At 29.3% G+C, this 13423-nt stretch overlaps 1 protein-coding gene across 1 annotated transcript in view; it reads left to right on the forward strand.

Moving 5' to 3' along the window:
* Window positions 1–308: 308 nt before the first annotated feature.
* LOC136970106 (SCY1-like protein 2) overlaps window positions 309–13423 on the forward strand; it is a 50019-nt gene continuing 36904 nt past the window's right edge. Inside the window, exon 1 of the mRNA XM_067264487.1 lies at window positions 309–612. Coding sequence (XP_067120588.1) covers window positions 451–612 — 162 coding nt within the window. The 5' untranslated portion in view covers window positions 309–450. The remainder of the gene's footprint in view (window positions 613–13423) is intronic.

The raw sequence follows: 13423 nt of genomic DNA on the forward strand, positions 1-13423 counted from the left end.
ATTCGAACCCTATTTCAGAGAATGGAAGACCATTACTGCCTCAGCAATCCGGCCATGTCATTTTTGCCTATGTTTTTACCTAAAACGAGTTAGAAAGAAAAAAAGGCTTCTTGCAGAGCGAAAGTAATTAAATAAAAACTTTCATAGTATACATGATATTTTATAAAGTAATCTATTTTCAAAATCCATCACCATCATTATTATTAGTATAGAATTTCTTTAAGTAAAAATTTTAAATGTTAAAAGAAAAATTGAATAATTTTATTATAGTTTTTTTTTAATGTAGATTTCTCACACCAGAGGGAATATGTTATTTATTTGGTCGTTCGTCAGTGGTTTTCGAGATTTTATCCACTATTAGCTATGTAACAGTTATTTACAAATTTTATTTATGAACTCCGTTATCGAGGTAAAATCTAATTTGGTTTATTTAAAAACACTCCTGTTCTAATGGAGATGTTAAATAAACTGAAAAGTACTGTCAGTAGTCTAAGTACTGTGTTGCCTGGAAATCCAGTCACAAGAGAATATGAAATAGAGAAATTAATAGCAAGTTCTGGTCCTTCTTTAATATGGAAAGTGTATAAGGGAATTAAAAGAAGCACCAAACAGGTGTGTTATATTACTTTTACCTTATCTATTAATATTTGCTGACTTAACAAGTGTTTCATATATTATTTTACTTATGTTTACAGATAAGATTACTTAAACTATTTATTAATCGAAATAAAATTCGGATTATATATATATACATATACACACTGAAACGTAATTTAAATTATTTTAAACATTCTTATTTACTGCAAGAATATGGACAAATTATGAATATGCTAAAAGTTATATTTTAAAGGTATTGTTTACCATCATGAAATGACAGACATTTTGTACAAGTAACTTTACAAGTAGATCTATAAAAAGTATAATATAGTAGTAGTACTATTTCTGTTGATAACATAGCTCTATAATCATATTATGTGTTAGATATGTTTCTATGGAAATAAAAAAATACTTAAATATTTGTTTTCTTTTAATAAAGAAAAAAGAGAGAAACTGTTGTTGCAATTTCTATACACATATACTGTATATTTGAAATGGAGCATTGTTTAGTCAATCAAGTTTACATATGGTATAAAGTGTATAATATATGCTAGGTATAAAAAATATTGCTAAGATTGTAATACAGTATATAATATATAACAGTATACATAATTCATATCTTCATGTAGCTAAATTAATATATGGAAGATTTCAATAATAAACATATTAGATTGTTTAAATATCAAATAATATAAGATTTTTTTCCCACTGGTTTATTTTATGTATGTTTTTATATAACTTGGCATTTGGTAATCAGAACAATATTAATATATTAAGTTGAATATTAAAGAAAATCATTGTTTTGTGATTTTCATGGAAAGATTCATGATGATCATGAATTTTCTAATTGTACACCAATAAGATTAATATGTTGTGTTATTATTAACTATCCAATAAATGATTGAAAAAAGAGTATCTAATTTTCTAAATCAACTATTTCTAGTACAGAACTTGTTTAACTTTGAGATCACTATATATGTATTTGATTAATTAATAATGTTAGAGGATGTGTATTCATCAAAAATTAATTATTAATAATAACTATCTAATAGTTCAATCTATTTAACAAATACAAATTTTCTTAAATTGACATAGAATTATAGTGTATGTGTATATATATATTTCATATACAAGGTATGTTGTTTATTTCAATCAATATATGTTAATATTTATAGGTTTACTCTAAACAAAAATCATTTTCAAGTGAAATAAAATGATCACATTTTCTTTATTTTATCATTCTGAACATTTCTGATTAATAAAACTATGTTTATACAAATTACCAATTTTTTATACAATAAAATATACCTAGTTAGCTTCACTGTAAATGTATTTATATTAAAGATAATTAGATAAAGTTATTATATAGGTCAAATAAATTGCATAAACAGTAACATATTACAACGTAATTGAAAGTAATAAATGATCTTTTATTTGCTATATCTATATATATAATTTTGTAAAGACTGTCTACATAATCATTCCTCTTAATGACTGAGTTTTTATTCATAGACAGCTGTTTACTAAATGTTTCACTATAATGTATTTTAGTGCTGTATATTTGATTGTTTTGAAATACTATTAATGTTTTTAATTGATATTGACATTTATTAGTTTTGATTAAAGATTTAATAAAGCTGGATTAAGAAAATTCATTTTTATTTTATCATCAGGCAGATAACATATGAGAACCTTTTTCTGCTCAAAGTGCATTAAGAGGTTTATTTGTTGGAGCTAGTATAATTAGTACTTCAATATTTCAGAATGTAAACAAATTTAGGTGATTTGTAGAAAGGGCTGGCAGAATTACAATTTAATAAAAAGTAAAAATACAGTTACAGATGGATACTAGTCCTATCTTCACTGCTTGCCATGTCCAATCACCAGGAACAACTATTTCCATTGCAGAGATAACCTTTCTTTAGAGGCAATGCCTCTCACAAATATGTAAAACAGTTTAAAATGTCTATAGGTGACAGTCCTAACACAATTAAAAATATAATTTTTCATTGATTGGACATTGCAAGTAGTGAAGATAGGACTACTATCCATCTGTAATGTATTTTTACTTTTTATTAAATTGTAATTCTGCCAGCTCTTTTTACAAAGAAATATTAACAAATATTACAAAGAAATCTTGAACAATTCAGCGACAAATACACCCACTTCCTAGACCTGAATGTTTATTTTAAAATGAGCCAAATCAAAACAGACATTTACTATAAACCAGGATACCAGCCATTATTCATACTGGCGGCCTCAAATGATCCTTATACATACAAAATAGCAATGTTTAGAGCCCTCAAAAAGAGTATTCACATATTGCACAAGCACTGTTGACACATTGCAAGAATTAAAATATATTAAAGAAATAGCGACTGCACAAGGTTACCCTAGAACATTGGTGCAAAGATTAGCAGAGAACTATATTAAGAGAATGAATGGTCATACCATTTCCAATCTTAACAAGGGTGATAGTAAAGATTTAGAGCATACTGACATATACTAATTGATTATGACTGGGGATTAAAGGCTTTATACAAAGAAATTGCTAATAATAGAAGATGGGCAATAACATACAGACATTACCCATCCATTTATTTGTTATTAAGAAACAGCAAAGAAGCCATTAATTAACACCTACAATGCATTGTGGGTATATAGTATACCTGTGAGAGATGACAGATTTCAGAGATATGATCCACATTAGTTTGACCAAGAAGTCCCTTAAAAAATGGCTGGCAGAACATAAATATGACATACAAAATAAAAAGCAGATCACTGCTTCTAATTCAATTGAACATTTTGACTTGAAGCAGATCCTATTTGGATCTAAAATGTTTATCATACATATTTATATAAAATTACATTTGCTGGTATATTTTTGAAGGTTTTGTTTGTGTTATTTACTAGTATATAACCAGCTGTGGGAAGATTTAGCAAAGAAATGGTACTAATAAAAAAAAAAACTGTTTAATTATTGTAAAAGGATTAATGTTTATTTATATATAGACCATGAGTCATATTATTATTCATTTTATTCATATGTTTTAGAAAAAAGTTTTTAGATTTTAACTCTAGGAAAACCTTTTATGAAAATTTATATTTAATTAATTATAAATTGCCTTGTTTAGAAATTTATCAATACATAGCTAGGGTAAAATTTCATTATGTTGTGTTGCAGTAAAATGTAAGGTGGAATAAAACAAATATGATAAAGAAATTAAATACAGTCAAACCTGTTTTTATGCGGGGGATAGGGACCGCATTAAAAAAGACGCATTAAAAAAAAATAGCACGAAACTTCACGAATGGCTGTAAAAAATAGTTTTCGCAACACAATTAAAAAATATTTTTTTTATGCGGTCAAGAGGGACCGCATAAAAAAAGTCTCACATAGAAAATAACTCAAAACTGTACGAAATAGAATTTATTGACAACAGATGTCAGCACTTGACTGCATCGTCTGGTCTATCGTCTGTTTTACATATTTTTGTCCAGGTGGTGTTTTGTTGACTTAAAAAGTAAATTATTTCATTTTTCGCATATTCATGCAATAATATTACTATAATAAGTGCATTTATGCTATAATAAGTTTATTTAGCTATAATAAGTCAACGTGAGACATGACAAATCGCACGAGACTAGTCGCCAACTATACCGCACAAATAAAAAATCGCACAAAAAAAACCGCATAAATTAAAAATTCGCATTAAAAAAATCGCACAAATAAAAATCGCACATAAAAAGAGCGCATAAAAACAGGTTTGACTGTATTTGTAGATTTATGAAATAGCTGTTATATGTAAGAATAGTTTAATATTAAATAATTACCATGTTAAAAAGTTAATTATTTATAAAAAACATAAATTGTAAAATTTGCTTTGATATACCATGACTCCATATTGATTCCTGTTGGGGCATCAGCTGAGACAAAAGATCTCAGAAATGTTTTATCTGTAAGTCTTTCGGGCATTTATTTTCAGTCTTTTGTCTAAAAGATAAAGTTTAAATACAGTGGAACCTTGCTTAACAAGCACCTCGCACAACGAGTATTTCTCATAACGAGTAAAACAAATTGTAAAAATTTGCCTCACTTAATGAGTGATGTTTTGCATAATGAGTGATGAGGAGAGGGGAAGTCTCGAATTGTGCGCATGTGGCATGCTCCACCAGTCTGTGTTTAGCACTCGTTCTGTTAGCATCTTATTGTCGCTTACGATCCCACATTTTTCCAAACTTGTGTTCACACATATTACGTATAGACATCAACAACCATAGCCCGTTATATAATAAACATGCCAAACAATATACCAAATTCTTGGGTCATTAAATTTAATGACTGATTCTAAATTAAATTTTAGAAATGTCTGAATTAAAAATTAACTATTTATAATTATTAAATTTAATATGAGATGAAAACATAACTGCCTACCTCTAGTCAAATGAATTAATTTCTAATACTTAATTTTGGCTTTTATATAACTCAAGAATTTGGCATATCTTTTGGAGTGTTTATCAAACATATTAGTTGTGATTTTTTGTTTTGTTTTGTTTTTGCAAATTGAATTCTCATTCCAGGATGGTTCATTCCACACTAGAAGAAAAGATGATGATGATTCACGCTCCTTAACAGTGTATATTGTACCAATTTTTTTTGAATAAACATTATACATAAAACATTTGAGTAATTTTTAGGCATGGAACGCATTATCGTATTTTACATTAATTTCTATGGGAAAAATTGTTTCACTTAACAAGTGTTTCGCATTACAAGTAAGATTGGAACAAATTATGCTCATTAAGTGAGACTCCACTGTATATTTAAAAGCCAAATTATTTTCTGGCCAGAAATAATTAACTTTTGGAATAATTAGTTTAATTTTAACCTGAATTAATTCAGCCAAATATATTTAGCAAGTACATATGCCTATTAACATTGGGATGTGATTTCTTTATATCTAGTTAAATTGTTAGCTTATCATTTGTAAATATGTCAATTTAATTATTAAAGTTATAAATTAAAAGAAATCTCTATTTATTATTTAGTAATTATTAACATTTTTAGACTTTAAATTTATCTTTACAAATATTTTTAGCTGCATCTAAATACAGTTATACCTTGATTTTTGTCAATAATTCGTCCGAAAACAATTGATGAAATCCAAAACTGAGGCAATTATTTCCATATGAATCAATGTAAATCCAATTAATTCATTCTAGACTAGACATGGGCAAATGCGACTCAAAAAGAGCCACATGCGGCTTTTGCTGAAAGTGTTAATTTCTGTTTTTTATTATTATTTTTTACAATTTTATTTTTATAATTTTGTGAAAATATGTTTATTAAAAAAATTCAATATTTGTTTTATATTATATAATAAAATCGTGTGCCTTGCCATACTATCTGCCACGACAGTACAGAAACTGTGGCTCCCATGCATATTGCAAACCCTACATTTTGGCTCCCACTGAACTCTTGCTTGCCCACCCCTGTTCTAGACACTCCAAAATACATTTAAAAAACACATTTTATAGAGAATTAATAGCGAGGTTGAAGCCAAAGTTTTCAACGCAAAAATGTGTATGTTGGACGTTCAGCGCCACTTTCCTGTAAGCCTAGAAGTTTGGCAATGGCGTTTGGAAAGTCAGTGGAATCATGTTCGACATTCCAGAGGCCATTGCCAAACTTCTAAGCTTACAGGAAAGCGGCGCCGAACGTCTGACTTACACGTTTTTGCGTTGAAAATTTCGGCCTCAACTTTGCTAATATAACGTTAAATACTAAAAGCAAAAAGAAATTAACATAAAAGACTAATTAGCATTAAGATGAAAGCAATGGAATTGTCCAGCTAGACACGGGGGATAATGTCTTGTCTTGTAGAAGCTAATTGGACATGAACTTCTAGCCTATATCACTCCGTGTGATGTAATTGTCAAGTAATAGTAGTTGTTTGCATTTATGATGGTTGTATCCAGGGGAATAATTCATTCCAGGAAATCTGTTTAAGGCTAACTGGCCCCTATTCAGGCATTACAGACATGAAGTAAACCCAGCAAACTTCACGTGGCCAGCCCGCCCTGGTGAAGTGCAAACCAATGACTGAACTCCCAGTGTTCAGGGAATGGAACTGTTGGCCAATGGTGGGCTGTTGCAGGGTAATGTTCACACAATGAGGTATAATGTCACACTGCACTGGAAAACGCGTGGGTCACCCTTTGTTTTCTCAAAATTAGCAGTGAGGTCACTTGAGCAAGTTAACAAAATTGTACTGAGGCAATTAATGAAAACTGAGACAATTTTTTCATGAAAATAATCGATGAAAACCAAAACCAATGATAACTGAAGTCAACAAAAACCAAGGTATTACTGTACCATAGTACAAAAGTATGTTAATATTATAATTGTTAAATTTGTTACTTATGACTGGTCTTATCATACATGTTGTATCAAAGGAAATAAGGTTAAAATTCTTTATTTTGATTAAAACAGAAATGAGACATTCTGTATTTTTTCCGTAAAATGCATACTCATGTTAATGGAATGCATTTGACCTATTTAATAAAAAATATGTTTTATTACTTTTATACCTATTACCGAATCAGCTGTTGTTACTTTTATATCGATTACTGTTCATAAAGTGATTATATATTAATTACTTTTTTTTTTTTTTAAACTTATTTCAAGGAAAAGCATTACAAAATATTTATCATGGTTTGATGATGCATAAATATTTTGAATAATGTAAACACAACTTGTTTTATTCTTTTCATTATAACCATTTTTTAAGGAATAATAAAGCCTTTAAAACATAAGGAAGATAACAAAATTTATTTAAAATATTTTTAGAATTAATTTTTTTATTGTTTGAAGTTTTGTTTTGTTTTTTATATATTTAGCAAACTATATCATTATATTTATTAGTTTTCAATTTAATAAGTGAAAATTAAAAGACAAAAATATAATTTTCTAAATATGAATTTGGAGAATTGCAATAATTATTATAGTTGTATGTTGTTATGGATGTTTCTGTATAGTAAATATATTTGTTTGCAGTGCCAGCTGGAATTTTTGCATGATTTGAGGCAAAGAGAAGTAGTTGCTCTGTAAGGAAAAATAAACAATAAAATTAATGCAAAATATTTATTCAAAATTATATAGCATTTTAAATTTACTATTTACTATAAATTGATCAGTTTTTTATCAAATATATTTTTGCTATTGATTTATTGCAGATTTTTTCAACATGTTTATAAAATGAAATTTATTTAATGAGAAAATATTATTCAAAAGAAAAAGATGTTATGTTTTTTCAATTTTTTTCTAATACAGTAGAACCTTGATTTTCCCGACTAATTGGGGATGAAGGTAGTCCGAATAAGGAAAAATCTGGATAATAAAAAATTAATAATTGACAGTGAAAGATATGTACATATCGTATGAATAATTTTTATTTGTCTAGATTTACATATAGCTTCAACATTAAATTATTTTTTATTAAGATATTCAATTATCGATTTTTGTTTAAAGCTAGCTGTTCTTTTTGAAGCTGCTAAATTGCGAATACTTTTAAGACATAAGTTGTCCTGAGTTACACTCTTCTTGGCTCTCAAAGCACTTCATGGCGACATCTAAACACTGAAAACCTTCAGAATGTGTAGGACCAATATCTCTTACTTCACTTCTTCATCTTTTCAATCTTGTTCATCTGAGGCAGATATTTCTTTAATTATTTCCTTATCATTCAAAATTTGGAATCCAGGATTGTTCACATTGCAATTTAACCACTTGGTTACATCTTTGTCACATTCAGCACATATTAAAATTTGTGCTATTGCTTCCGCAATGTCTCCTATACCACTTTCTACTGTGTTACTGGAATTTACTAATGGTCTTTTCAAAATTTTGTTCCATGACTTTCTCAAAGTTGATACATCTATAGAATTCCAACTCTCTGCTGCCATGTAGCAACAGTCTTTTAAATTTATTTTCTTATGGAAGCTGATAACTGTTTCTTCATTATTTTCGTCTGCTAGCAATAATCGTCAAAGCATCTGTTTTCTGTATAAGCGTTTTACTGTTTTTATCATACCCTGATCCATCGGTTGTATTACTGATGTGACATTTAGTGGAAGAAATTTTACCATGAACGTTTCATCGATTTGGTTTAAACATTCTATAGATGGGTGGGACAGTGCATTGTCTAGTAATAATAATGTTTTTCCTCTTTTATCTGTGGAGTTTTGATATTTTTTCACTTCTGGAATGAACTGCTTTTTGTACCATCGTTTAAAAATTTTTCCATTCATCCAGGCTTTTTTCTGATGGTCATATTCAACCGGAAGACTTCTGATATTTTTAAAGCATCTGGGGTTCTTTGATTGCCCAATGATAAGCAGTGGGAGTCTGTGTCTGCTTGCTGCATTGGCACACACCATAATGGTGACATGTTCTTTACTAGTTTTGTACCTGGTGCAGTATTTTCATGCCTTGATGCTAAAGATTTGTTTGGTAGTTTCTTCCAATTTAAACCGATCTTGTCAGCATTGTAAATAAATTCTTCATTGAATCTTTCCTTCTCCAAGAACACCTTCAACGTGTCAATGAAAGTGTTTGCTGAAGGTATGTCAGCAGAAAGCTTTTCCCCGTGAACTTCAAGTTCCCTGATACCATGTTGGGTAGATGTACCAGTTTTGGCCAATGTAGTACTAGTTCTGGCCAGAAAACAAATTTAACTTAAAAATATAATCACAAATGAAACAAACTTTTATTGTTAACTGTGTGAACAGTTAACAATAAAAGTTTGTTTCATTGGACAGATTTGAATATGTGGTGATTATATTTTTAAGTTAAATTTTTTTTCTGGCCAGAACTGGTACATCTACCCTTGTCCTTTGAATTTTTCAAGCCAGCCCGAACTTGCTTTGAAGGTGGGATCTCTATTTAATCTGTATTGAAAAATATTGCTTTTTTACACAATAATGGATCAGATATTGGCTGTCCAGATGATTGTTTTTGTATGAATCACATAAACATAAACTCTTCAACTTCTTCATTTCCTGATTTTTTCATAACTTTACGCTCTGATGTCCCCCTCTGACATTAAACAATTAGTAAACTTCATAATTTTTTTGCTTTGTTTTTTTTATATCTGAGATCATTGACGTTCCAACACCATATTTATTAGATAAAGAACGTCCAGATTCACTGCATTTCAAAGCATTGATTATATCCAATTTGTCTTTTAATGATAATACAACACGTTTTCTTTTCGATGACATATCAGTAATACAATATTAAAAATAAATATTTAAATCATGATCAGATTTTCAAGAAAGAAATGCTCATATTGAATTTGGACTATACTACTGACCAGCACTAACAGACTGCCTATTGTTTAATCCTTTTTCCTCAAAATCTTGTTTACGTTTATTTTGTGATCCCTCCTAAGACAATATAGGTCAGTCAGGAAATATTATTTTAAAAATTTACCAAAAATCAAATTATCATTATATCTATATGAAAAAAATCACATACATTTATTAATATCTTTAATTTTAAATATGATATTTTTCAATACATTTTATTAGAAAAATTTTTAAGAAAAAAAATATATATATCAGAACTGACATATGAACTTGATAATTTGTGACTTTTTGTGAAAATTAACATTGTCTGGTTACCTAGTTGTTTGCTTGCACTGAGCCAGAAAGATGTAGAATATTGTTTTGTACAATTCGATGTAACACTTATGCATTTACGTTATTCATTGTGAAATTATTGCACATTATATCAAACATTTGTTTGAAATCAAAATTTTATAGCAGTTGATAGCAGATATAAACTAATATAATGAACTGATATACTTCATTCACTTCATACTGAATGAGATTGTATATTTTTGTAATAAACATATGATTACCAGTAGCAATACATGTAACATTTGCTGATATTTTCAATTAAAATAAAAAAATATATAAAATATCGAAACTGAAAGTCACAACTTGAATATTTATAACACGTTGACTTATTATAGCTAAATAAACTTATTATAGCATAAGTGAACTTATTATAGTAATATTACTGCGTGAATATGCTAAAAATGAAATAAAAAATTACCAGAAAAAAGTAAATTAAGAAAAAAAAGCATTAATTAAAATTTTTTAAGTCAACAAAACACCACCCAGACAAAAATATGTGAAACAGACGATAGACAAAATGATGCCGTCAAGTGCTGACATCTGTTGTCGATAAATTTTACAAAAATCGATTTTTACCAGAGTAACGACGAATCCGTATGCTCAAAGTTTAGCTTAACAATGGGGGGTACCGATCGATTGGTACTTTCGGGGGAAAAGGATTAAACAATCCCAAGAAAGTATCGCTGTCACTTACACATTGCTGCTCTCACTTGTGCTGTTCCAAATGGTTCAATTGATCCATAACCAGTGGTTTGTGTAACAACGCGTATTGTATCGCCACAGAATGTCCAGACAGATCAGTGCCATAGACCAGTGATTCTCAAAGTGGGGGTCGCGACCCCCTTGGGGGTCGCGAAAAATATTTGGGGGTCTGAAAAATTGATGCCAGATCAATTTTTTCAAATATTTTATAAATTTACTATGGATTCATGTTTAGAAATAATAGAAATAAAAAATATATAAAATAATTTTTACTTAAATAAATTGCACATATAAATAATAAAAATGATATAAATATTTAAATACGAGCCTAACCCCCTCCCTTTGGGATGTTTTTTGACACATACTTATTCTTCGTGGGTCCTTTGAAATTTTTAAGTGCAAAAGGGGGGTCGCGGTCCAAAACGTTTGAGAAACACTGCCATAGACATTGGCAGGGCAAGACCTAAATTTGATGTGGGCAAGGTACATTTCGTGCGGCCCTCTGGTGGCGCAAGAAGACAGATTTTATAAAATAAAAAGCAGTTCAAACTATCAAATTTTTATGAATGAAAATGCAAACTATTTATCGTTTTATGACGAGTAAAATTTTTTTGTCACGTTCACGGCTTTTAAGTAATGCATAAACCTTCGAGGCATGAGGCCGTAGGCGGTGGCCCATGTTGCCCACGCCTTACACTGCCCTTGGCCATAGAAATGATGTAATTTGAATATAAATTATTTATAAATATGTATGTCAAGTTATATTTTTATTATAACGCAAAATGTATTAAAATGTTTACAACCACTGTGCTGGGTGAGACATTGTTGGAACAAAAAAGTTATGCATTTCTATCACGTACAGTGTTGCAATTCACCAAGTGCAAATCAGCAAATTTGTAAAATTTTTGTTTATTTTGAACAATCCGGATAATCAAAAATCCAGATAATCGAGGTTCTACTGTAGTAATTTTTTTATGGAGTAAATAGGGAAAGGGGAACATGGGATCACAAATAAACAAATTTTACTATAATTTTAAGTTATTTTTATATTAATTTGCATAATAATATATGTTAAATAACACAGAAATGTAAAGTTCATTATTTTGTGATGTGATTTTTTGTTTCCTGGCTCTTCTGAAATTCTTGTTTTTTGTGATAAAGTCACATAATTTCATTTGTCACTGTTTTCTTTTCTTAAGCAAATGTCGATAGCAGAAGATCACATCCAAAATGCCTCATTTTGCTTTTGCACTTTTTTCAAAATCTGGATCATTTATTACAATTTGATCAACAATTTTGGTTATTGCTATCAAACTTTTACTAAGGAAATCTGTACAGAAATTCTTTGGGATTCTTCATTTTCAGAGTCACAGTTTTCCAGTTCTACATGAATTTCTTGTTCTGCCAGTTCTTGAAGCTTGTTGTTGGTATGGCTATCACCAGAAACTTGCAGTAACTCCTTAATATTATACTCGTCTACATCTCTTAGTCCTGCTGCATTGTTAGGTTGACCAAATTGTCAACCTAACAATGCAGCAGGACTAAGAGATGCTTTTCTTGTTGAGAATTCTTGCATACTTCCAGCCATAACTTCTTCCACACTCTGTTCATGCATTTATCAGTTAATTCTTGCCAAGCGAAGTCGATATTTCCTGTGGCATCCATGATGATATATTTTTTCCAAGATTGCACAAAACTATATAGATTTAAGGAAAGTACGGCACTACTACAAATTGCCACCTTTTGTCAATTGGTTTATGTTTATGAATAATTGTATTATATACAAATTAATGAAATGCTGTGTTAATTTGAGTCAGTGTAAATTTTAAGCTGTTTTTAGGCTTCGAGCAGAACACGTTTTATTGAATCAACGTTAATCAAGGCAGCATTAAGCAGGTCTTACTGTATATAGCTTTTCCTTATCAGAGTTTATTCAAGCGCAGTTAAAACTTAATATTTGCAGCAAACATACAATTGGTAAAGAAGTTTAATTAATAATAATTTGAAAAATTTTGAAATTTTTTCTTTCTTAAAGTAGTTATTAATTTCAAATATGAAGTTATTTCTATTTTCATCTTGATGAAAGTCTCTTCTAAAATCTTTTATTAGGCTGCAATTTGAAAAAACCGAAGACCTATAAATTTCCATTGTTGTCTGTCTGTCTTTCCGTAATCTTGAGAATGGTGTTAGATAAATGAAATTCAAGACCAGATATGGAAAGCTCAGTCGCAGAAGGCTCCGATTAACTATATATGAACTTCCAGTTTGGGCTGGAAGTTACTTGATTTTAATTCAAAAATTTTCTTTTGAAAGAAATTAGATAGATGACTGGTACAACTCTATTGCTAATGGAAAAGTATGATGTACAGGGCTAGACATTACAGTACTAATTTGAGGTAGAGAGCATATATTTTAAATTAAG

The sequence above is a fragment of the Centruroides vittatus genome, unplaced genomic scaffold, assembly GCF_030686945.1.
Source record: "Centruroides vittatus isolate TY-2023 unplaced genomic scaffold, ASM3068694v2 contig_19, whole genome shotgun sequence".
Lineage (NCBI taxonomy): Eukaryota > Metazoa > Arthropoda > Arachnida > Scorpiones > Buthidae > Centruroides > Centruroides vittatus.